The sequence below is a fragment of the Eubalaena glacialis genome, chromosome 18 (assembly GCF_028564815.1).
Source record: "Eubalaena glacialis isolate mEubGla1 chromosome 18, mEubGla1.1.hap2.+ XY, whole genome shotgun sequence".
NCBI classification, from domain to species: domain Eukaryota; kingdom Metazoa; phylum Chordata; class Mammalia; order Artiodactyla; family Balaenidae; genus Eubalaena; species Eubalaena glacialis.
Window position 1 is genome coordinate 29,524,483 of NC_083733.1, and position 26,447 is coordinate 29,550,929.

Consider the following 26,447-nt stretch of genomic DNA (forward strand, 5'->3'; position numbering starts at 1 on the left):
AAGGAGCCTGCGAGCCACAACTAAGGAGCACACCTGCCACAACTAAGAACCAGCACGACCAAATAAATAAATAAAATATTTTTTTAAAAAGTAGGTGTTATTACAACAATCCAGAGGAGAGACACAGAGTGCTTTGAACAGGGTGACCACAAGGGAGGAGGTGAGAAGTGGTTGGATCCTGAATATATTGTAAAAGTGGAGCCAAGAGGATTTGCTGGTGACTGGATGTGGGGTGTGAGAAAAAGAAAAGAATCCAAGTGGCCACAGGCTTTTATCCTGAGTAACTGGAAGGGTGGAGCTGCCTGCAGCTAAGCAGGAGGCCCTGTGGGGAAAGGAGGAGTGTTTGGGGGGAGGGGCCTCGGGAGTCAAGGGTTAAGTTTGTCCGTGGAAGGGAGAGGTGCCCTCAGATGTCCCGTGCGGATGGCAGGAGGTAGTTAATGATGTACCTGTGGGTTTCAAAGGAGAAATGGGCTATAAATAGGGAGCTTGGAAGTGCCCCGAGGTCACTCAGGGAACCAGTGGGACAGAGAAGAAGATGCACACAGAGGCTGAGACGGGGAGGGGGAGGGCCCGGGAGGGGCCGAGAAGGAGTAGCCATGAGGGAGGAGGTGGCCAGGAGCCAAGAGAAGGAAATTTTTCAAGAAGATTTGAGGGATCACGTGCGGTTGCTGCCAAGGCTGGGCCGCTGGTGACCTGGACCAGAGCAGTCTGGTGTCTGGTTGGGGTGAAACCCTGACTGACGAGGTAGAGGAGAGCCTGGGGGAGAGGAAGGGGGGAGAGTGTACGCAGTTATATTGTAACTGGGAGCAGCCGTGGGCCGTGGGAGAAGGAGATGAGGAGTCTCAGTGAAGGCGACACATCCCGGGACATGACTCGCCTGGGACAACCCTCCTCCAGCCCATAGGTCTTTCCAGTGAGATGACCACCCCTCCCCCAGCCCACCCACCAGCCATCTGAGGGTAAGAGGTCCTGCGGCTGGTGCATTCAGAAAAGGCTCAGTAACTGTGCCTGCAGGAAGGCCGGTTCCTGCCCCCACGGAGACTCCATGGAGGAGACTCGAGCCTTCGCTCACGCATGTGCCAAGCTCCACGAAGGAAATGGGGTGAGTGGGCACTATGCTCCTCTCAGTAGATGTGTCCACTGGAGTCAGGTGCTCGTTACAACCTCCCAGTTCCAGCCACCCGTTCCCCCACCTACAAGAATTTACGGAGCTTCCACATGAGTCTGCTCCTTCTTTACTTCCCCATGAGGTAAGATGTATAAGCCTCTAACTGCTGCGCTGCATGTTAACTGTCATCTTAGAGGTATGCAACATGCTGGGCAGCACAGGTGAAAAAGAGATGAGTATTTCAGACGAGGTAACATTTGGGTTGGGCTTTGCAGGAATAATAGGAGTTTGTCAGGCAGATTAGGCATTTTACATGCAAGTAAGTGGACCAGGGTGGCTGGGGAAGGAGAAGGTAGGTAGAGCCCAATTATGAGGGGACTTGCACGTCTTAGTAGGGAACCTAGCAAAGATCCCTTTGAGGGCTTGCATGACCAGAGTGGGGTCCTAGCACTCCCACACTGAGGGTCAGTGTGCCGTGAAGAGAGTCCAGTGTCTTACCTGAAGAATCCCCAGATGCCCAGGCGGTACTGAATGGTCACCACCACCACGTTTTCATGGGCAGAGAGGGCCAGCCCATCATAGGTTGATGCCCCGCCCAACATCAGACCGCCTCCGTGGATCCACACCATCACCTGGATGGGGAGGAAGCAACCATACAGGTCACAGGAAGCAGAGCCGGGAAAGACCTCAAGAGGCTGTCTGGTTTGGTCATCTACCCGTTCTCCCAGCTGTGGCCCAGGCGACCACCCCACTCAGTGCGCCCTGGCTGCCCCTGCCTGTCTCCCCTGCCTCAGTGCCACCTCCTGCCAGGGTTCTTCATGCTGAGAACATCATCATGGAAACAGCCAAGGCTAAGAGCGTCATCTTCTCCCCAACACTCCCACCGCCCTCACTCCTGGACCCCTCACGCAGCTCAGCACACTCCGCATGCAACAGCCCTTGGTCAGAAGCTTATTTCAGCTTCACCTTAGTTACCTTTCGTGTGGTGAAATAAACTTCTCACGTGAATGATGATCATGTCAAGAAGCACACGCCCCGGGTGGTACCTCTTCTTAATAGGCCTTCCCGCTGCCTCCTCTGCTCCCCAGATCTCACCCATCCTCCAAAGCCCAGCCTAAAAGCCACCTCCTCTAAGAGGTCTTCAATCATTTGATGAATATGATTTGAAAACCTACTAGGTGCCAGGGACTGTGGTAAGAATTGAGGCTGAGAGTGGACATGACAATTCATAATGCGTGACCCTGAATTTAAAGAGTTCACATAGCAAGAAAGTGAGAATGGCTAAAATAATAGTATAATGATTTTGTTAGGGCTTCCCTGGTGGTGCAGTTGTTAAGAATCCACCTGCCAATGCAGGGGACACAGGTTCGAGCCCTGGTCCGGGAAGATCCCACATGCCGCGGAGCAACTAAGCCCGTGTGCCACAACTACTGAAGCCCAGGCACCTAGAGCCCGTGCTCTGTAACAAGAGAAGCCACCGCAATGAGAAGCCCGTGCACCACAACAAAGAGTAGCCCCCGCGCGCCACAACTAGAGAAAGCCCGCGCGCAGCAATGAAGACCCAACGCAGCCAAAAAAAATAAATAAATTAAATAAATAAATTAAAAAAAAAGATTTTGTTAATTAAAAAAAATCAAAGAACTCATACATGAACTATGTGTCAAGTACTGCTCTAAGCATTTAAAAATAAACCATCCACGAGATAGGGACTACCATTGTCCCATTTTACAGACAGGAAAACTGAGGCACTTAACCACCCTGAGGTCACACAGCTAATAGGTGGTGGAGGCAGGACTTGAACCCAGGCAGTCTGGCTCCAGAGTCCACATGTTGAGCTGCCCAGCACACGGCAGCCAACGGCCACGGTGCAGTAGGCTGGCTGTTGGGGCAGGAGGAATTTCTTCCCTTCAACTCTAACTAATGCATCAGCAAGACTTGCCTCATGTGCTGTGTCAGACACTGACATAAATCTTGATATTCATCATTGAACACTTGTGTGTGATTATCCCTGATTTGAGGAAACAGAGCCAGGTCTCTCAGCTAGTAAAAGGCGGAACCAGGATTTACACCCAGATCCTGCGGTTCCAGAGCCTGTGTCCATAGTAGAGGTTCTCCAGCTTCAGGTTCCTGGAGCCCCTGCTCCTCCTACACCTCTGATCCCTGCCTCCCTCCGGGCGGAGGGACTGAGTGTGCAGTCATCTCTGAGTCCAGGCTGAGCCAAGGGCTGGTCAGCAGTGATTTGCTGAAGAAGCTAGTCCAGCTCTGTGCAACTCAGACGCTAAGATCCTCGAAGGCAGGGGCTGTGTGGTCATGGTTTTATGTTCCTCCTTTCTCTTAACTCCCAATTCCAGCTATGCATATGGGGGCGCTGAGTATGTACTAGGGGAATGAATGAATGCATGAATGAATGAATTAACAATTGTCCCCACCTCTTTGAGCCAAGCATGTGTAGGGCCACCTTCTACTCACAAGTTCACAGATGCCCTCCTCCACATCTGGGCACCATGCCAGGGGTGTTCCTGGGAGATGGCTGGGTGCTCACACCCCTCCTGTCTCTACCCCACTGACCCCTCCTTTCCCAGCAGACCAGCGACACCCTCCAGCCTGAGTCTGGAAGGCTGCCCCATCTCTGGGCTTCCATTTATTCTGGAAATGCTGACTCACTGGGTCATCAGCTTGTGCCAAAGACAATTAGGAAGTGAAATTATCTACAATAAAATCTTGATAGTTGGCAAAGGCAAAGGAAAGTGCTTCTCTGTAGCTCCAGGCTCTGCACCCTCCACCTGTGACACTGAGACACTGAAAGTTTGTCAGAGGAGGTCTTTGTGTGCTGAGGAAAGGCCACACACAGGCTCCACTTGCTAGTGTGTGAGCGTGACTTGAAGATCAGGAGACCCATGCTCTAGTCCTGCCAACCCTACTCTGTGACCTCGCCTTCCCCTCACTGGGCTTCAGTTTCTCTATCTGTAACGGAAGGGTTGGGTTGTTGGCTTATCTCTAAGATTCCTTCCAGCTCTGACTTTATTGGAAATTATGTCTTAGCCACCCTGGGTATCAGATTCCTAATCTAACAATTAAGAGTAATCCTTCTTGTCCATCTATTAGCATGAGAGACCTTAGAAAAATTAAAATGTGCATTACAGATGCACAGCAAACTCCCCCAGAGGCCCTATGTCTGTCACTATGGGAAACTGAGGTATGGAAAACCGGTGTTCCCCGATGTCAGGTTTGGCTGTGGTGGTAAAGAAAGCCCTGGGGCCCCTGGGGAACAGCCTGGGGACCCTGGAACAGCCTTGGTCCAAGACGCCCCAACCCAACACTGCCTTCATCCCCTTCCAGTCTACAGCAGCCTTGACCATTTGTTCCCACTGCTTACCGGCAGCCTGCTTCTCTTCCTCAAGTCAGCAGGAGTGTAAATATTTAGGTAAAGACAGTCTTCGGAAAACTTGAGATTAATGTTCTCCTTTCTGTTGGTAAAGAACTCTGAGAGTCTCTGCCCCACCACTGGGTCTTGGGAGCACCTGGGAGGGGCAAGGAGAGAAAAGAATTCTTGAAGTTCAATCAGAGCTGACCAAGAAGATGTCTCCTGCGGTCAGGCCAGGTCTTGCACTGGCAGGTTTAGGGCAGTAAATAGAGCTGTTCTCACCAGACTCAAGACACTGGGTTAGGTAGGAGGCTACCAGGGGCATCCGATGGGGGCTTCTCAGGCTCACCAAGGTCTCCCAGGACCAGGTATGGTGAGGCCTGACTCTCTTCCCTTCCTGGGGCCTTTGGGATGCCCTGAGTCAAGGAAGGAGGCTGCCTATATGCTGATGGGCCTGGGAAAGGACCATTTCCTGCATGCCCTGGGTCCAGACCAGCTCTCCACTGGGCGCTGTATGATGCCCGCTACAGGGTGACCATATTCTGCCAACAGGGAAACATGTTCTAGTCCACGGGAGACTTCCACAAACCAGGAGAAATCACTCAAATGGCAGTTATTTACGGCCTACAACAGGTCAGGGGTGAATATTTGTGGGGCAGCTTTAGGAGAACTACGTTCTAGTCCTGCCTCAGCCTAATTTGCTGGGTTTCCTTGGGTGAATTCTTTGCCTGCTCTGGGCCCCAGTCTGCTCCTCTGTGTAAATGAGGGGAGTGATTTCCATAAGGGTCCTGCAGCACTGACATGCTAAAATTCTATCATCAACCCATCACAGGCAAGAACTATTGGTTGGCCTAATAGGAGATTTTTTTTTTAATCATTTAAATTTTATGTTATTTATTTTTTTATACAGCAGGTTCTTATTAGTTATCTATTTTATACATATCAATGTATATATGTCAATCCCAATCTCCCAATTCATCACACCACCACCACCACTCCCCACCATGCTTTCCCCACTTGGTATCCATACGTTTGTTCTCCATATCTTTGTCTCTATTTCTGCCCTGCAAACCAGTTCATCTGTACCATTTTTCTAGATTCCACATATATGCGTTAATATACGATATTTGTTTTTCTCTTTCTGACTTACTTCACTCTGTATGACAGTCTCTAGGTCCACCCACGTCTCTACAAATGATCCAATTTCGTTCCTTTTTATGGCTGAGTAATATTCCATTGTATATATGTACCACATCTTCTTTATCCATTTGTCTGTCGATGGGCATTTAGGTTGCTTCCGTGAGCTGGCTATTGTAAATAGTGCTGCAATGAACATTGGGGTGCATGTGTCTTTTTGAATTATGGTTTTCTCTGGGTATATGCCCAGTAGTGGGATTGCTGGGTCATATGGTAATTCTATTTTTAGTTTTTTAAGGAACCTCCATACTGTTCTCCATAGTGGCTGTATCAATTTACTTTCCCACCAAACAGTGCAAGAGGGTTCCCTTTTCTCCACACCCTTTCCAGCATTTGTTGTTTGTAGATTTTCTGATGATGCCCATTCTAACTGGTGTGAGGTGATACCTCATTGTAGTTTTGATTTGCATTTATCTAATAATTAGTGATGTTGAGCATCCTTTCATGTGCCTCTTGGCCATCTGTATTCTTCTTTGGAGAAATGTCTGCTTAGGTCTTCTGCCCATTTTTTGATTGGGTTGTTTGTTTTTTTGTTTATTTAATTAATTTATTTTTTTAACATCTTTACTGGAGTATAATTGCTTTACAATGGTGTGTTAGTTTCTGCTTTATAACAAAGTGAATCAGCCATACATATACATATATCCCCATATCTCTTCCCTCTTGCGTCTCCCTCCCTCCCACCCTCCCTATCCCACCCCTCTAGGTGGTCACAAAGCACCGAGCTGATCTCCCTGTGCTATGCGGCTGCTTCCCACTAGCTATCTCTTTTACATTTGGTAGTGTATATATGTACATGTCACTCTCTCACTTTGTCCCAGCTCACCCTTTCCCCTCCCCGCGTCCTCAAGTCCATTCTCTAGTAGGTCTGCGTCTTTATTCCCGTCCTGCCCCTAGGTTCTTCATGACCATTTTTTTTTTCCTTAGATTCCATATATATGTGTTAGCATACGGTATTTGCTTTTCTCTTTCTGACTTACTTCACTCTGTATGACAGACTCTAGGTCCATCCACCTCACTACAAATAACTCAATTTCGTTTCCTTTTATGGCTGAGTAATATTCCATTGTATATATGTGCCACATCTTCTTTATCCATTCATCTGTCGATGGACACTTAGGTTGCTTCCATGTCCTGGCTATTGTAAATAGAGCTGCAATGAACATTGTGGTACATGACTCTTTTGGAATTATGGTCTTCTCAGGGTATATGCCCAGTAGTGGGATTGCTGGGTCGTATGGTAGTTCTATTTTTAGTTTTTTAAGGAACCTCCATACTGTTCTCCATATGGCTGTATCAATTTACATTCCCACCAACAGTGCAAGAGGGTTGCCTTTTCTCCACACCCTCTCCAGCATTTATGGTTTCTAGATTTTTTGATGATGGCCATTCTGACTGGTGTGAGATGATACCTCATTGTAGTTTTGATTTGCATTTCTCTAACGATTAGTGATGTTGAGCATCCTTTCACGTGTTTGTTGGCAATCTGTATATCTTCTTTGGAGAAATGTCTATTTAGGTCTTCTGCCCATTTTTGGATTGGGTTGTTTGTTTTTTTGATATTGAGCTGCATGAGCTGCTTGTAAATTTTGGAGATTAATCCTTTGTCAGTTGCTTTGTTTGCAAATATTTTCTCCCATTATGAGGTTTGTCTTTTCGTCTTGTTTATGGTTTCCTTTGCTGTGCAAAAGCTTTTAAGTTTAATTAGGTCCCATTTGTTTATTTTTGTTTTTATTTCCATTACTCTAGGAGGTGGGTCAAAAAGGATCTTGCTGTGATTTATGTCATGGAGTGTTCTGCCTACGTTTTCCTCTAAGAGTTTTATAGTGTCCGGTCTTACATTTAGGTCTTTAATCCATTTTGAGTTTATTTTTGTGTATGGTGTTAGGGAGTGTTCTAATTTCAATCTTTTACATGGAGCTGGCCAGTTTTCCCAGCACCACTTATTGAAGAGACGGTCTTTTCTCCATTGTATATCCTTGCCTCCTTTGTCATAGATTAGTGGACCATAACTGCGTGGGTTTATCTCTGGGCTTTCTATCCTGTTCCATTGATCTATATTTCTGTTTTTGTGCCAGTACCATATTGTCTTGATTACTGTAGCTTTGTAGTATAGTCTGAAGTCAGGGAGTCTGATTCCTCCAGCTCCATTTTTTTCCCCTCAAGATTGCTTTGGCTATTCGGGGTCTTTTGTGTCTCCATACACATTTTAAGATTTTTTGTTCTAGTTCTGTAAAAAATGCCACTGGTAATTTGATAGGGATTGCATTGAATCTGGAGATTGCTTTGGATAGTAGAGTCATTTTCACAATATTGATTCTTCCAATCCAAGAACATGGTATATCTCTCCATCTGATTGTGTCATCTTTGATTTCTTTCATCAGTGTCTTATAGTTTTCTGAGTACATGGCTTTTATCTCCTTAGGTGGTTTATTTCTAGGTATTTTATTCTTTTTGTTGCAGTGGAGAATGGGATTGTTTCCTTAATTTCTCTTTCTGATCTTTCATTGTTAGTGTATAGGAATGCAAGAGATTTCTGTGCATTAATTTTGTATCCTGCAACTTTACCAAATTCATTGATTAGCTCTAGTAGTTTTCTGGTAGCATCTTTAGGATTATCTCTGTATACTATCATGTCATCTGCAAACAGTGACAGTTTTACTTCTTCTTTTCCAATTTGTATTCCTTTTATTTCTTTTTCTTCTCTGATTTCTGTGGCTAGGACTTCCAAAACTTTGTGGAATAATAGTGGTGAGAGTGGACATCCTTGTCTTGTTCCTGATCTTAGAGGAAATCCTTTCAGTTTTTCACCATTGAGAATGATGTTGGCTATGGGTTTGTCGTATATGGCCTTTATTATGTTGAGGTAGGTTCCCTCTATGCCCACTTTCTGGAGAGTTTTTATCATAAATCAGTGTTGAATTTTGCCAAAAGCTTTTTCTGCATCTATTGAGATGATCATATGGTTTTTATCCTTCAGTTTGTTAATATGGTGTATCACATTGATTAATTTGCATATACTGAAGAATCCTTGCATCCCTGGGATAGATCCCAGTTGGTCATGCTGTATGATCCTTTTAATGTGTTGTTGGATTCTGATTGCTAGTATTTTGTTGAGGATTTTTGCATCTATATTCATCAGTGATATTGGTCTGTAATTTTCTTTTTTTGTAGTATCTTTATTTGGTTTTGGTATCAGCATGATGGTGGCCTCGTAGAATGAGTTTGGGAGTGTTTCTTCCTCTGCAATTTTTTGGAAGAGTTTGAGAAGGATAGGTGTTAGCGCTTCTCTAAATGTTTGATAGAATTCACCTGTGAAGACATCTGGTCCTGGGCTTTTGTTTGTTGGAAGATTTTTAATCACAGTTTCAATTTCATTAATTGTGATTGGTCTGTTCATATTTTCTATTTCTTCCTGGTTCAGTCTCGGAAGGTTATACCTTTCTAAGAATTTGTCCCTTTCTTCCAGGTTGTCCATTTTATTGGCACAGAGTTGCTTGTAGTAGTCTCTTATGATGCTTTGCATTTCTGCGGTGTCTGTTGTAATTTCTCCTTTTTCATTTAATTTTATTGATTTGAGTCCTTTCCCTCTTTTTCTTGATAAGTCTGGCTAAAGGTTTATCAATTTTGTTTATCTTCTCAAAGAAGCAGCTTTTAGTTTTATTGATCTTTGCTACTGTTTTCTTTGTTTCTATTTCATTTACTTCTGCTCTGGTCTTTATGATTTCTTTACTTCTACTAACTCTGGGTTTTGTTTGTTCTTCTTTCTCTAGTTCCTTTAGGTGAAAGTTTAGATTGTTTATTTGAGATTTTTCTTGTTTCTTGAGGTAGCATTGTATTGCTACAAGCTTCCCTCTTAGAACTCCTTTTGCTGCATCCCATGGGTTTTGGATCATCATGTTTTCGTTGTCATTTGTCTCTAGGTATTTTTTGATTTCCTCTTTGATTTCTTCAGTGATCTCTTGGTTATTTAGTAACGTATTGTTTATCCTCCACGTGTTTTTTACGTTTTTTTCCCTGTAATTGATTTCTAATCTCATAGCGTTGTGGTTGGAAAAGATGCTTGATATGATTTCAATTTTATTAAATTTACTGAGGCTTGATTTGTGACCCAAGATGTGATCTATCCTAGAGAATGTTCCATGTGCACTTGAGAAGAAAGTGTAAATCTGCCGTTTTTGGACGGAATGTCCTATAAATATCAATTAAATCTATCTGGTTTATTGTGTCATTTAAAGCTTTTGTTTCCTTATTTTCTGTCTGGATGATCTGTCCATTGGTGTAAGTGAGGTGTTAAAGTCCCCCACTATTATTGTGTTACTGTCGATTTCCTCTTTTATAGCTGTTAGCATTTGCTTTACGTATTGAGGTCTTCCTATGTTGGGTGCATATATATTTATAATTGTTATATCTTCTTCTTGGATTGATCCCTTGATCATTATGTAGTGTCCTTCCTTGTCTCTTGTAACATTCTTTATTTTAAAGTCTATTTTATCTGATATGAGTATTGCTACTCCAGCTTTCTTTTGATTTCCATTTGCATGGAATATCCTTTTCCATCCCCTCACTTTCAGTCTGTATGTGTCCGTAGGTCTGAAGTGGGTCTCCTGTAGACAGCATATATACAGTTCTTGTTTTTGTATCCATTCAGTGAGCCTGTGTCTTTTGGCTGGAGCATTTAATCCATTCACATTTAAGGTAATTATCAATATGTATGTTCCTATTACCATTTTCTTAATTGTTTAGGGTTTGTTTTTGTAGGTCCTTTCCTTCTCTTGTGTTTCTCACTTAGAGAAGTTCCTTTAGCATTTGTTGTAGAGCTGGTTTGGTGGTGCTGAATTCTCTTAGCTTTTGCTTGTCTGTAAAGCTTTTGATTTCTCTGTCAAATCTGAATGAGATCCTTGCTGGGTAGAGTAATCTTGGTTGTAAGTTCTTCTCTTTCATCACTTTAAATATATTGTGTCACTCCCTTCTGGCTTGTAGAGTTTCTGCTGAAAATCAGCTCTTAACCTTATGGGAGTTCCCTTGTATGTTATTTGTCATTTTTCCCGTGTTGCTTTTAATAGTTTTTCTTTGTCTTTAATATTTGTCAATTTGATTACTATGTGTCTCAGCGTGTTTCTCCTTGGGTTTATCCTGTCTGGGACTCTCTGCGTTTCCTGGACTTGGGTGGCTATTTCCTCTCCCATGTTAGGGAAGTTTTCGACTATAATCTCTTCAAATATTTTCTCGGGTCCTTTTTCTCTCTCTTCTCCTTCTGGGACCCCTATAATGCGAATGTTGGTGCGTTTAATGTTGTCCCAGAGGTCTCTTAGGCTGTGTTCATTTCTTTTCATTCTATTTTCTTTATTCTGTTCCGTGGCAGTGATTTCCACCATTCTGTCTTCCAGGTCACTTATCTGTTCTTCTGCCTCAGTTATTCTGCTATTGATTCCTTCCAGTGTATTTTTCATTTCAGTCATTGTATTGTTCATCTGTGTTTTTTCTTTAATTCTTCTATGTCTTTGTTAAACATTTCTTGCATCTTCTCAATCTTTGCCTCCATTCTTTTTCTTACGTCCTGGATCATCTTCACTATCATTATTCTGAATTCTTTTTCTGGAAGGTTGCCTATCTGCACTTCATTTAGTTGTTTTTCTGGGGTTTTATCTTGTTCCTTCATCTGGTACATATTCCTCCGCCTTTTCATTTTGTCTCTCTTTCTGTGAATGTGGTTTTCGATCCATAGGCTGCAGGACTGTAGTTCTTTTTGCTTCTGCTGTCTGCCCTCTGGTGGATGAGGCTATCTAAGAGTCTTGTACAAGCTTCCTGATGGGAGGGACTGGTGGTGGGTAGAGCTGGGTGTTGCTCTGGTGGGCAGAGCTCAGCACAATTTTAATCTGCTTGTCTGCTGATGGGTGGGGCTGAGTTCCCTCCCTGTTGGTTGTTTGGCCTGAGGTGACCCAGCACTGGACCCTGCAGGCTATTTGGTGGGGCTAATGGTGCACTCTGGGAGGGCTCACACCGAAGAGTACTTCCCAGAACTTCTGCTGCCAGTGTCCTTGTCCCTGCAGTGAGCCACAGCCGCCCCCCACTTCTGCAGGAGACCCTCCAATACTAGCAGGTAGGTCTGGTTCAGTCTCCTATGGGGTCACTGCTCCTTCCCCCTGGGTTCTCATACGCACACTACTTTGTGTGTGCCCTCCAAGAGTGGAGTCTCTGTTTCCCCCAGTCCTGTCAAAGTCCTGAAATCAAATCCCGCTAGCCTTCAAAGTCTGATTCTCTGGGAATTCCTCCTCCCATTGCCGGGCCCCCAGGTTGGGAAGCCTGACGTGGGGCTCAGAACCTTCACTCCAGTGAGTGGACTTCTGTGGTATAAGTGTTCTCCAGTTTGTGAGTCACCCACCCAGCGGTTATGGGATTTGATTTTATTGTGATTGTACCCCTCCTACAGTCTCATTGTGGCTTCTCCTTTGTCTTTGGATGTGGGGTATCTTTTTGGTGAGTTCCAGTGTCTTCCTGTCAATGATTGTTTAGCAGTTAGTTGTGATTCTGGTGCTCTCTCACCAACTGTTGCTTTAAATACTGCTTATATATTAACTCATTTAATCTTCACATCAGCCCCATGATTTAGGTTCTATTATTATCCCCATTTTTCAGTTGAGAAACTGAGGCACAGAGAGGTTAGAGAATCTGTCCAAGGTCACACAGCCAGAAAGAACCATACTATGTAGTGTTTATGTTTCCAAGGACATTATAAGCCACATTTCCAGATCTCAGTGTCCCCAGAAAACAGCATGACTGCTTCCAGTATGTTGATGAGGTAACTGAAGCACTGAGGTGCTTGGATGACACAGCTGTCAAGTGGCAGAGTCAGAGCCCCAAAGATAAACTCTTGATTTCCATCCCGGGGGAACTTTCCCCAGATCACCAAGGCAAGGGGCATAATATTCATAAAAGAAGACAATCAAAAGTTTAAAAAGAGAAAATAAGTCAATGTCACTAGTATTCAGATAAATGTAGAATAAAGAGAATAATCATATATATAATAAAAATTATCGTTATTTTGCCTATTCAATAGCCCAAAATCATTTTTTTTTTTAATAAGGAAGTTTTAAATTATTATTTATTTATTTATTTTTGGCTGTGTTGGGTCTTCGTTTCTGTGCAAGGGCTTTCTCTAGTTGTGGCAAGCGGAGGCCACTCTTCATCGCGGTGCGCGGGCCTCTCACTATCATGGCCTCTCTTGTTGCGGAGCACGGGCTCCAGACGCACAGGCTCAGTAGTTGTGGCTCACGGGCCTCGTTGCTCCGCGGCATGTGGGATCTTCCCCGACCAGGGCTCGAACCCGTGTCCCCTGCATTGGCAGGCAGATTCCCAACCACTGCGCCACCAGGGAAGCCCCCAAAATCATTTTTAATAACCCAAAACATTGCTAAAAATTAAGTTAATGGAGGTTTTCATATATTAATTAAAGGGATGCAGTTGGAATATTTCTAAACGGAAATTTTTTAAATACTCTTACTCGGAAATGTTATTTCTTAGAACTTATCCAAAAATATTTATGAACATGCATGAAGATTTAGCTACAGGATATTCATCATAGTGCTACTTATATTATCAAAATCATCAAGAACAATTAATAATCCCAAATAAGAGATGTGGTAAATAAATTATGATTCAATATGCAATGTAATGCAGCTATTAAATGTCAGGGTGTGATAGTTAATGACATAGAGTGATGTTCATGATATACTTTCATGAGTAAAACAGGCATCTAAAGTATCTGTCTTGGGGTTTCCCTGGTGGCGCAGTGGTTAAGAATCCGCCTGCCAATGCAGGGGACATGGGTTCGAGCCCTGGTCCGGGAAGATCCCACATGCCGCGGAGCACCTAAGCCTGTGCGCCACAACTACTGAGCCGGTGCTCTAGAGCCTGTGAGCCACAACTACTGAGCCCATGCGCCACAACTACTGAAGCCCGTGTGCCTAGAGCCTGTGCTCCACAACAGCAGAAGCCACCGCAATGAGAAGCCTGCGCACCACAACGAAGAGTAGCCCCCGCTGGCCGCAACTAGAGAAAGCCCGCACGCAGCAACAAAGACCCAACGCAGCCAAAAATAAATAAATTAAAATAAATTAAAATAAATAAAGTATGTGTATCGTGTAATATGATATTGTGATATAAGAAGAAATATGTATTTGATCTTTGTCCAGTTTCTGCTGAAGAGCTCTTAAAACCCTTGAAATCTCCTGAGTGGTGTATACTGTTGGGTTAATGAGGTGACTTTTGGATCTCATCTAAGGGCAGGAACTGGTTGCCAGAGGAACAACCATGTGATTAGAGGGTTGGAACTTTGCGCCACAGCCCCCTGACCTCTGGAAAGGGGAGATGGGCTGGAGAGGAATCAATCACCAGTGACCAATGCTTTCAATCATCCTGCCCATGTAATGAAGGCTCCATAAAACCCAAAAGGACAGGGTTCAGAGAGTGTCCTGGTTGGTGAACCAGAACTCTTCTAAGTGCCACCGTGCTGGGTCCCAAACTCCAGAAGGATGGATGGATGCTCCTTTGTTAGGGACCTCACCTTATGGATCTCTTCATCTGGCTAATGGCTTGTATCCTTTAATACCCTTCATAATAAACTGGTAATCTAGTGAGAAAACTGATTTCCTGAGTTCTGTGAGCTGCAACGGCAAATTAATAGAATCTAAGGAGGGGGGGTCACAGGAACCTCTAATTTATAGCCAGTTGGTCAGAAGCATAGGTGACAACTTGGACTTGGAACTGGCATCTGAAGCAGAGGGCGTTACTGTGGAGCTGAGCCCTTAATCTGTGGAATCTGATGCTCTCTCTGGGAAGAGAGCATCAGAATGAGCTAAATTGTTGGACACACATATGGTGTGTGAGAATTGCTTTTTGGTGCGGGGGAAAAAACACACACATTAGAATTGGGTACAGAAAATTATGTGATTACATTTTAAGGGAGAAATCATGCAACAGATAAAAGACTGGAAAAATAGAATCTAAAATATGAACAGCAGTTCTTGCTAGGTGGTGGAGTTGTGTATGATTTTCATTTTCTTACCTTTACTTATCTATACTTTCTCACTTTTATGTAATAAGTATGTATTACTTATTACTTACAATCAAGAAATAAAGTGTATATTTGCAATAAAAATAAATAAAACATATTAATTGCAATCAGGAAATAAAAAGAATGAATATTATTTTAAAAGAATGGAAGAAGTAAGGAAGGAAGGGAGTAAGGAGAGAAGAGAAGAAAATTCAGCAAGAGGCAGGACCCTGGAAATTATTAGAAATCTCTTGCTGAGATAAATAAGGTCTGAATCAATGCTTGTAGACATCTAAGGTGCCTTGGGGGACAGTTGTGAGTCTTCTTGCCCAACTTGACCAGCTAACTAGAACACATCAACCATTGTTCTGCTTGTGGCTAGGTAGCTAGACACACTTGGGAGTTGAGAACTTGCCCAGTCAACACCCCAAAGCACTATCCACCCACACATCTCCTGGCCCACCTCACTTCCCACTATGGTAAAGTTCAAGAAGGAAAATGAATAGAACTGTGAAAATTAATAAAGAGAACCCTCACTAAAATGGAATCTGGAGGTCAGGAGGGGGAGATCTCAGGAAGATATCACTCCACCTCAATACAGATCCCCCTAGGAAGAGACATACTGTGCACCTCTGACCAGAAGTGACACGACTTTACTACAAGAAAGATTTCCTCCTTGCCTGGCAACAGCTCAGCCAATCAGAGACTGTCATTACTCAGCCAATTAAAAGCCACTACATAACAAACTCTCAGTTTCCTCCAATGGACTTTTTGTTTATAACAGTGCCTCCTAATTTCCCCTTCGCCTCTATAAAAGAGTTTCCTTTCCTTTTACCAGACTTGCATGTGGTTTGCCATAGTTGCATGTCCCCAACTGCAGTTCTTTGCTGCTCCCAAATAAATCTCTGGTTTTGCTGGTAAAATATCTGGTTGTTTTATTGTTTTAGGTTAACAGAATCATTACTTTTGAAACCCCTCACCTGCTCAACTTTCTATTTTTTTCCACAGCACTTATCATATTCTAACATATTGTATAGTCTATTTATTAATTTGCATATTGTTTACTATCTATCTGCCCCTGCTAGAATGCAAGCTCCATGAAGGTGGGATCTTTGTTCTGTTCACTAATAGATTCCAGGAAACTAGAAAATGCCTGGCAAATTTGCTCAATAAATATTAGTTGAATAAAGGGCTCTAGAATGCTATGAGAGTTCTGGAATGTTTTTAACGATCTACAATATCTTGAGGATTCCAGGATGAAGTATGAACCACTCAGAGGATTGCCTTGGCTCCTTCCTGTATCCCTTTGAGGCTAACATCCCCACTGGAAGATGCCAAAGTCACACGTTGACTTACATGGGAGGGTAAGAGGTGGTATTCTTCACGAAGATCCATGGTTCTGCAGGCTGCGGTGGAGCAAACCTCAAGGATCCAAGAGGGGGCTTGGCAAAAGGGACTCCCAGGAAAACGGCCACAGGCTGTGCAAAACCTTCTAAGCTGACATATTTCCCCAGGACTCTGCCCTGCGCGGTGTCCACAACAGGCGGTGAGGGTGGTTGCCCTGCTGGACATTGAGAGGAAATGAGGACACGTCAGTGGTGAAGGTGTGAACTGGATTCTGGGTGGATTTTGTTACTTTTGCCACGTGATCTTGAATGTGCCCTCAATTCTCTAAGCCTCAGTTTCTTCTTATGTAAGAGAGAGTGAAGCTAACTGTCCTTCCTAACTCACAGCGCTATCTGAAGGAGCGAATTGGAATTGGAGGTATAAGAGCATCAAATAAGACATAAATGCAAAAAGAAGAGCCACTGCGAATGAAGAAGGCATTCAGTTTCCACACTCAGGAGCATGTGGAAACAATCACTGGATGCTGGTGCCGAGCTGCACGCTGGATGAGAGGATGAACAAGAGCCGGCTGCTCTTCTCAGAAATCTGACCTTATGTGGAGGATGAGCCACATACACACCTGACCCTACTGCTGGGAAGAAAGTGGTCCATGTCCTGAGAGAGGTACCAAGTAAGGTGCCATAGGAGACAGAAGAGGGAGCGAGGCCTTCTGACTGGTGGCTTCATGGAGGCAGTGACCTTGGAGCTGGGACTTGCAGTAGTGGAAGGAGTGACAAGGGGAGATGGAAGAGGGTGTTTAAAGGTATAAACAGAGATGAGATTGTGCAGAGGTGAGGCTCTGCGACAGCAAAGTGCAAGACCTGCTTGAGGAACAGTGATGGGCCCATTTGGGTCAGGAAGAGTAATGGGGGTGGAACATAATCCTGGATGAGACAGGTTCATGTCTGGGAGGGTCTCAAACGCCAGGCCAGTGATTCGGGCTTTATTTAGTGGGTAAATGAGCAGCAGTGAACCGTCCTGGAGTACAAGAGAGTGACACAATCAGCTTGAAGAGGCCCCTTCCGCTGGCTCTGAGCAGGGTCATCCAGAGGCAGAGAGACTGGGGCTCAGATTCCGTCTGTCCCCTTCTCATGGAGCAGACAGTTCTTTCTCACTGAGCTGAAATGCGTCTCCCTGAAGCTGCCACATCAGTCCTGGTCCTACCTGCTCTGGGACATCCTGCACCTTCATGTGACAGGCAGCCTTAGTGACCCATGTTCATACCCATCCCTCAAGTCTTCTCTTGTCTGTCCTCAACAGCTTCAGTTTGTTTAAGCATCCTAACAGGAAACGATTTCCAGCCTCTCATCCTCCCAATTGTTCCCCTTTAGATATAGACAAAAGGTCAACCTCTCCCTCAAAGTATGTGGCCAGAACAGAAAAGAATAACCCAGATTTGGTCTTACAGACAAATCCAATGATAACCTTCAAGAGAGATGAAGTGGACAGACGTCTAACTGGCAAGGGTGAAAAAGTGGGTGATTGGCTGAGAGGTATAGGCAATCCTGGTAACAGCAGCAGTTACCACTTGTGTTATATGTAATGTTTGTATATTGAGCACTTATTATGTGCCACATGGGCATTCCAGTTCCTTTAAACTAATCTTCACAAAAGCCTTGCTAGGTAGACATCAATATGCCCATTTTTCAGATGAAGTAACTGAGGAAATGGAGGCAGCCAGTATGGACTTTCTTTTTTTTTTTAATTTTATTTATTTTTGTCTGTGTTGGGTCTTGGTTTCTGCACGCGGGCTTTCTCTAGTTGCGGCGAGTGGGGGCTACTCTTCGTTGCGGTGCGTGGGCTTCTCATTGCAGTGGCTTCTCTTGTTGCAGACCACGGGCTCAAGGCACGTGGCTTCAGTAGTTGCAGCGTGTGGGCTCAGTAGTTGCGGCACGCGGGCTCTAGAGCGCAGGCTCAGCAGTTGGGGCGCACGGGCTTAGTTGCTCCACAGCATGTGGGATCTTCCTGGACCAGGGCTCAAACCCGTGTCCCTGGCATTGGCAGGCATATTCTTAACCACTGTGCCACCAGGGAAGTTCCCAGTATGGACTTTCTAAAGGTGGAACTGGCGTGGCCCTGCCAGGGGGTAAACAGCAGTAAGGGAATAACCTGCCCCTAATTTGGTTCTTACTCTGCTCTTACCCTCAGTTCCAGGCCTCTCACAGTGTCATAGGCCCAGGAAGAAGATAAAACCCAGTGGAGCCTGGGCTGTCAGTGAACTCAGGAGATAGAGATAGAATTCAGAGCATGATTTTCCAGTTGACCTTGGGCATGTACATGTCCCTCTCTGAGTCTCAGTTTCCCCATCTATAAAATGGCACAGATGCATTCTGAGGTCCCTTGCTGCACCCTTGTATTAACCAGGTCTTTTATGTTCTGTATTCTGATGCCTTGACATCTGGGGCCTTGCTGATTCTGGAGGGACTGCCCCTCCCAGAGTTCGCCAATCCCTAATGATAGGAATGAACTTCCCCTTCAAGCGTGCCAGAGCCTGTACCCCAACTACCTCCATCAGGCCCTCCACATCTGGCCACTATCATCCTGCCCTAATCACTCCAGGCCAAGTACCTGACAACTGTGCAGTCCCTAAGCCCCAGAACCTGTTGAAATTGGCTACTTTGCTTATCCTGCCTCACCTCTTCCTTCCCCCCAGCAACCAAGGTAAAGCCCCTTACCCCTAGTTCCTCCTTTTTCCCTGTGCCTCATGACCCACCCAGGGCTTCACCTCCAGGCCCACCATGGCAGTTCCGTACTCCTTCCTCTGGGGAAATTGAGTCATAAACCATCTTTTCCATGACAGTTGGCTCCTGATCTGTGGGCCTTAGAATACCCCAAATTGTCTATTAATACACTGTCTTTTTTTTTCTGGCTGCCCCGCGAGGCATGTGGGATCTCAGTTCCCCGACCAGGGATCAAACCTGCGCCCCCTGCAGTAGAAGTGCAGAGTCGTTAACCACTGGACCGCCAGGGAAGTTCCAATACACTGTCTTTTAAAACAACTTCTTTATCCCTTTTTTGCACTCTCTCCATTCCAGGCACTCTCTCAGAAACAACAGCCCATTTCAACCTCACAACAGCCTAATGATGTAGATACAGCTGTCACCCCCATTTTATAGAGGGGGAAACTGAGGCACAGAAAAAGGAAGTCGTTTGCCTAAGCTCACAGTGCTAGTAAGTGCTGAGCTGGCATGCAAACCCACACACTCTGCCTCCAGAGGCGGTATTAATATTCTGGTAAGCTAAGCTCCAGGATTTGGCCACGTCCGTATTAGTAATCAAGAGGAAAAGATATGGAACTCTCCAGAGTCCTCAACTGGGATGCAGGAGGTTAGCTGGTGGTCCCCCTCCGGTGTGGCGGCGTGCAGCCGAGCCTAGGGTGTTTATCGTCCACTGTGTCTCCTGCCGCGGGGGACCGGCTGGGCTAGACGGTCCAAGTCCACAGAGCGCGCGCTGCTGCAGAACCGCGCCTGTCACTCCTTCCCCTTGTCCCCCACAAGGACTTCCAAAGGTCCCCCGCTATTTGAATTTAGGAGGACTCACCCCAAGCCGTGAAAGTGGTGAGGGAGGACAAGACCAGAGCGAAGAGCCACATCGTGGAAGGACAGCAGCTCCTGTGCCCGCAGGTCTCAGCACTGCTCAGAGGGGCTGTTCCAGTCCCCGCCCCCAGCTCCCGCCCCCAGCTCTCCGCACGGGCTCCCGCCCCAGTTGCTCAGTAGCCTAATCCGGAAATAACAGAAAAGCTCTCCCACCCTTCCCTGTGGGCTGCTGTTTAGGCCTGTAAGCCATGCCCACCCAGAATTTACCTTCTTTTAAATCAAGAGCCCGGACTTTACTCTCCAATTACAGGTAGCCACCTACAGGTTCAACGATTTGTTTCATTAAGTGTTTTTCCCTTCCCGGACTCTAGCCTTAGTGTGCTGTGAGCTACCCAAGGCAGACACCAGCACACAGAGGCCTTTGGACAAGGGGAGGCTGTGGTCTGGGGTCCTCAGAACAACTTGAAAACTTTCAGAGCAACTCCCAGACCCACAGCTGCCCAGCTGGGGAATTAAGGGCAAATCTTTTCATTTCCCTGGGCTTCTATTTCATAGAGTTCCATGCTCTTATTTTGGAAACATCTTAAATTTCATTCAGTCTCCCTTCTGATGCCTAAATTAACTTTACAATATTCCTGCTAAGTGACTCAGCCTCCTGTTGCACACCTGCAGGGTCAGGGAACTCATTACCTCTCCAGGCAGGGATCTTTGAACAGAATGTTCTTACAATAAAGGGACTCCATCTCTCTATAGTCTTTGCCTCTAATTATTCATTCATCCATCCCTCCATCCTTCCTTCCATTTATTCATTATTTCACTTATTCATTCATTCTCCAAACATTTACCAAATACTTGGCACTATGCTAAGTGCAATGGATACAAAGATAAATTCAAGACATGTTCCATCTCCTGGAGGAGCTCACCATGTAATAAATAAGACAGATGCAGGGAGAGGTGATAGGTAGATTGCAATGCAATCTGAAAGCACCAAAGTAGAGGGATACAAAGTGCTCTGAGTACACCTGTGAAAGTGCCACTTACCCACTAGGGACACAAGGAAAATGCTCAAAGCCTGTTTTATAGAATTATTAAATGTTGAACAACAGGACATTCTCTAAATACGTTCTGGTACAGCTGCCTAAGGAAATACTATGCTTTCACTCAAACTAGTGATGCACACCTCTATTTATTTATTTATTTATTTATGGCTGCATTGGGTCTTCGTTGCTGCGCGCGGGCTTTCTCTAGTTGTGGCGAGCGGGGGCCACAACTCTTTGTTGCAGTGCGCGAGCTTCTCACTGGGGTGGCTTCTTGTTGCAGAGCACAGGCTCTAGGCACGGGGGCTTCAGTAGTTGTGGCACGCAGGCTCAGTAGTTGTAGCGCATGTGCTTAGTTGCTCTGTGGCATGTGGGATCTTCTCTGACCAGGGCTTGAATCCGTGTCCCCTGCATTGGCAGGGGGATTCTTAACCACTGAGCCACCAGGGAAGTCATACACACCTCTATTTATTGACAAGGAAAGGCAGTCATGATCTACTGTGAAGGGGAAAAAACCAGATTATAATATAGTTATGACTGCTTTAGGAAACAGTTTGGCAATTCCTCAAAAATCAAACACAGGGACTTCCCTGGCGGCCCAGCGATTAAGATTCCATGCTTCTGCTGCAGGGGGCGTGGGTTCGATCCCTGAGGATCCTGCATGCCACATGATGAGGCCAAAAAAATTTTAAAATTAAAAAAAATCAAACACAAAGTTACCAGATTTCCCAGCAATTCCACTCCTAGGTATATACCCACAACAGCTGAAGACATAACCATACAAAAACTTGTACACAAATAGCTGCATTAGTCACAATGGACCGAAGTGGAAAGAACCCAAATATCCAGGAACTGATGAATGGACAAATAAAATAATATCTATCTATACAATGGAATATTATTCAGCCATAAAAAGAAATGAAGTACTGGTACATGCTAAACATGGATGAACCTTGAAAATACTATGCTAATGAAAGAAGCCAGACATGAAAGGACATATACTGTATGATTCCATTTGTATGAAATGTCCAGATTAAGCAAATCCATAGAGGCAGAAAGTAGTTTAGTGGCTGCTGCAGGCCTGGGGTGGGGGAATGATGTGCGGCTGCTAATGGGTAGAGGCTTCTCTTTGAGGTGATGAAAATGTTCTGGGATTACATAGTGGTGATGCTTGCACAACTCTGTGAATATACTGAAAACCACTGAAGTGTACGCCTTAGAAAGGTGAATTTTATGGTGTGTGGATAATCTTTTAATAAATAAATATTTTTAAAAATCTAGGGCTTCCCTGGTGGCGCAGTGGTTGGGAGTCCGCCTGCCAATGCAGGGGACACGGGTTCGAGCCCTGGTCTGGGAAGATCCCACATGCCGCAGAGCAACTGGGCCCGTGTGCCACAACTACTGAGCCTGCGCTCTAGAGCCCGTGAGCCACAACTACTGAGCCCGCACGCCACAACTACTGAAACCTGCGAGCCTAGAGCCCATGCTCCGCAACAAGAGAAGCCACTGCAATGAGAAGCCCGCCCACCGCAACGAAGAGTAGCCCCCGCTCGCCGCAACTAGAGAAAGCCTGCGCGCAGCAACAAAGACCCAACGCAGCCAAAAATAAATAAGTCAATAAATAAATTTATAAAAAAAATTTTTTTAAATAAATAAAAATAAAAAATCTAGTCATGTACAATATCCCATTATAATATAAAAAATATCTTTCTTTGGGGAGGAAAAATTTTGGAAGGTTATACCTCTAATTTGTGTTTCAACAGCCATTTCCTGGCTATAATATTGCGAGTGTTTTTATTAGTATTTTCCACTTTTATTCACTCAGACATTCATTTGACAAATATTTACCGAGCACTCACAGTGTAGGAACGACCGTGCTGAGGGTTTTGTATGTAGGATCTCACTTAGCTCTCAAAATAAACCTGTGAATTGATACTATGATCTCCCCGTGCGCAGTGAGGACAAGGAAATGGCCCACAGTCACACAGCAAGTAAGAGGAAGAGCTGAGGATTGTACAAAAGCTGCACAGTGTTATAGACCTTACTCTGAACATGGTGTTAACCGGAGTCGTGAGATGTGAAATTTGTTCTTGTCCGTGGAGAGGGAGCAGATGTGAAGGGGTTGTCTCTAGGGCAGCAGACTGAAGAGGCAGCTGTGCCTTCTCCATGCTTGCACTGTTTTCCAACTGTCATTTGTCAAAACTGACCTTGTCCAGGCCAGACCAATATTAACATTAGGAAGAATTGGGCAACCATAAAGCACACGACAATCTTAGAAAAGCTCATGGGTTCTTGGCCAGCGTCGTAGGTTGGGGCTGAAATGAAGCTTCTGGAGACCTAAGCTCTGAGAGTGATGCTCCTGTGCACCCATTCTAGCCACTGTGGCAGGCCGGTGAGGGGTGAGGGGTGAGGGTTTGGGACAGCAGTAGAGTCAGGCCCCAGGGGCGACTGCTTCTGCGAAGATTGACCTGGGCTGGGCTCCTCCCTTTTACCAGGAAAGAAACATGGGTCCTAAAGAACACCCTAATAAAGAACACCCCTATCCCCCTATCTCTATCCACACTGAACAACCCAGGCTGTCTTCCTAAGCAGAAAACAAAGCTGTTTCTAATCACTTTGCACTCATACACTCACACACGTGTGCATGCACACACACACACACACACACACACAAAGAGCTGTTAAGGCAAAACCATCCTGCCTTTTGCCCTGGCCAGCTGGCCTTTGCAACTTGAGACAGACCTGGCTCTTAGACTATGAAGACTGCAGGATGCTGTCTTAGCAAAATATAAAAGGTAAGGATGAATTATTCTCCCAGCCCCACTCTTCCATCACATGCCCTCTTGTGACACCCACAGTTCCGCAAACACGCGCAGCTATGCCCAGACCTTGAAGTGTCTGCAGCCTGCATGCCCACTCCTGGCTCATGATGACTCTGCAGAAATGGGTGAGGCATCAAGCCAGACCTCAATTTGCTTAACCTGTGCCCGCTCCCTGGGTCGCACCAGCTGTAAGTGATACAGCTCTTGTTTCAGTGGCATTTGATAGAGATTACAGCTTTTAACTTGGGAAACTGCCATATGGAACTAGTCTGAAAAGGAAAATCCTATACTGGCCTTAATGCCTAAGTAGCTGGGCAGGTCTTGGGAAAGAAGACACCTCTAAGCTCCAAATCAGACCCCTGCCATCTTCATCAATTCACTAAACAGATACATGGAGAGCACATACTAGAACAAGCACTGGACAAGTCTGAGCCCATGTCCTACTGGACCATTCAACTGGACTCTATCCATTAATCATGGGATTAATCAGGCAGAGTCTTCATGGTGGAGAACGCTGCACTGGGGGACCAGAGGTCTGGAAACCCACAGGGTGACTTCGGACGTCCTTTTTGGAAAGGGAGTGGTGAGAGGCAGGGGTGGCGATGGCTGAGGTGATCCCTCATGCACCATCCACCTTGGATGAACATTCTATGAACCTGGAATTCTATGAAATTTTTCAGTGCAGCCTAGACATATACAGTGTTTCTGGAATCTGTTATTCTCATGCTAACATCACATTTTTAGCCATATCAGCATACCGTCTGTACTATTTTTATTTATTTATTTATTTATGTATTTATTTATGGCTGTGTCGGGTCTTCATTTCTGTGCGAGGGCTTTCTCTATTTGCGGCAAGTGGGGGCCACTCTTCATCGCAGTGCGCGGGCCTCTCATTATCGCGGCCTCTCTTGTTGCGGAGCACAGGCTCTAGACGCGCAGGCTCAGTAATTGTGGCTCACGGGCCTAGTTGCTCCGCGGCATGCATGTGGGATCTTCCCAGACCAGGGCTCGAACCCGTGTCCCCTGCATTGACAGGCAGATTCTCAACCACTGCGCCACCAGGGAAGCCCCCCGTCTGTACTATTATGAGTTTTCTTTTTTTTTTTAAATTTACTTATTTTTGGCTGTGTTGGGTCTTTGTTGCTGCACGCAGGCTTTCTCTAGTTGTGGCAAGCGGGGGCTACTCTTCGTTGCGGTGCGTGGGCTTCTCATTGTGGTGGCTTCTCTTGTTGCAGAGCACGGGCTCTAGGCGTGTGGGCTTCAGTAGTTGTGGCGCACGGGCTCAGTAGTTGTGGCTCACGGGCTCAGTAGTTGTGGCTCATGAGCTCTAGAGTGCAGGTTCAGTAGTTGTGGCGCATGGGCTTAGTTGCTCTGCAGCATGTGGGATCTTCCCCGACCAGGGCTCGAACCCATGTCCCCTGCATTGGCAGGCGGATTCTTAACCACTGCCCCACCAGGGAAGTTCCTATGAGCAGTTTTCTTATATGAATTAATTCTTTTTGTTTTAATGCAATTGTTCAAAAAGAAAATTTTACCCATTTCCATAAATGGAAGATGATAAATTGTCATGAATTAAAGGTGTTAAAAAAGTAAAAATTCAACTGAGTAAAATTTAAAGATCTTATTGGCTCTATTCAATGATTCATGAATCGGGCAGTATCCCATATAGCAGAAAGAAAGATGTTCAGAGAGCTATACGAAATGAAAGACTCTTATAGGCAGAAGGAGGTGGGACAAGGAAGTTACTAAATAAGAGTGGATTTTTTGTGGCATGGTCACCTTACATTAAGGGGTGGCAGGGGTCTATCAGGCCAATGACCTCACTGGTTCTGACCAGGCAATTCCGGATTGACATAAATCTCAGCAAGATCTTTTTTGACCCATCTCCTAGAGTAATGAAATAAAAACAAAAATAAACAAATGGGACCTAATTAAACTTAAAAGCTTTTGCACAGCAAAGGAAACCATAAACAAGCCGAAAAGACAACCCTCAGAATGGGAGAAAATATTTGCAAACGAAGCAACTGACAAGGGATTAATCTCCAAAATATAACAACAGCTCATGAAGCTCAATACCAAAAAAACAAACGACCCAATCAAAAAAGGGCGGAAGACCTAAATAGACATTTCTCCAAAGAAGACATACAGATGACCACGAGGCACATGAAAAGATGCTCAACATCATTAATTATTAGATAAATGCAAATCAAAACTACAATGAGGTACCACCTCACACCCGTCAGAATGGCCATCATCAAAACATCTACAAACAATAAATGCTGGAGAGGGTGTGGAGAAAAGGGAACCCTCTTGCACTGTTGGTAGGAATGTAAATTAATACAGCCACTATGGAGAACAGTATGGAGGTTCCTTAAAAAACTAAAATAGAATTACCATATGACCCAGCAATCCCACTCCTGGGCATACACTCGGAGAAAACCATAATTTGAAAAGATACATGCACCCCAATGTTCATTGCAGCACTATTTACAATAGCCAGTTCATGGAATGCCCATCAATAGACGAATGGATAAATAAGATGTGGTACATACATACAATGGAATATTACTCAGCCATAAAAAGGAATGAAATTGTGCCATTTGCAGAGACGTGGATGGACCTAGAGACTGTCATACAGAGAGAAGTAAGAAAGAGAAAAATAAATATCATATATTAATGCATATATGTGCAATCTAGAAAAATAATACAGATGAACCTATTCGCAAAGCATAAATAGAGACACAGACGTAGAGAACAAAGGACACCAAGGGCGAAAAGGGGGTGGGATAAATTGGGAGATTGGGATTGGCATATATACCCTACTATGTATAAAATAGATAACTAGTGAGAACCTATTGTTTAGCACAGGGGGAAAAAAAAGAAGGTACAATCCGTTTGTAGGACATATATTAAGTTAACCTTAAAAATGCATTCCAATATAC

General features: G+C 44.9%; 1 protein-coding gene across 3 annotated transcripts in view; it reads right to left on the bottom strand.

Moving 5' to 3' along the window:
* Positions 1-26,447, bottom strand: part of CES1 (carboxylesterase 1) — a 67,156-nt gene that overhangs the window by 17,017 nt on the left and 23,692 nt on the right. The window contains exons 1-4 of one of the 3 annotated variants that reach the window (XM_061174479.1): positions 19,651-19,750; positions 16,081-16,285; positions 4,485-4,629; positions 1,607-1,740 (exon numbers count right to left, since the gene is read on the bottom strand). In XM_061174479.1, the coding sequence (XP_061030462.1) occupies positions 1,607-1,740; positions 4,485-4,629; positions 16,081-16,285; positions 19,651-19,702 (536 nt within the window). In that variant the 5' untranslated portion in view covers positions 19,703-19,750. Of the gene's footprint in view, positions 1-1,606; positions 1,741-4,484; positions 4,630-16,080; positions 16,289-19,650; positions 19,751-26,447 lie in introns of those variants that run through there. The other 2 variants (XM_061174478.1, XM_061174480.1) reach the window with 2 other exon arrangements.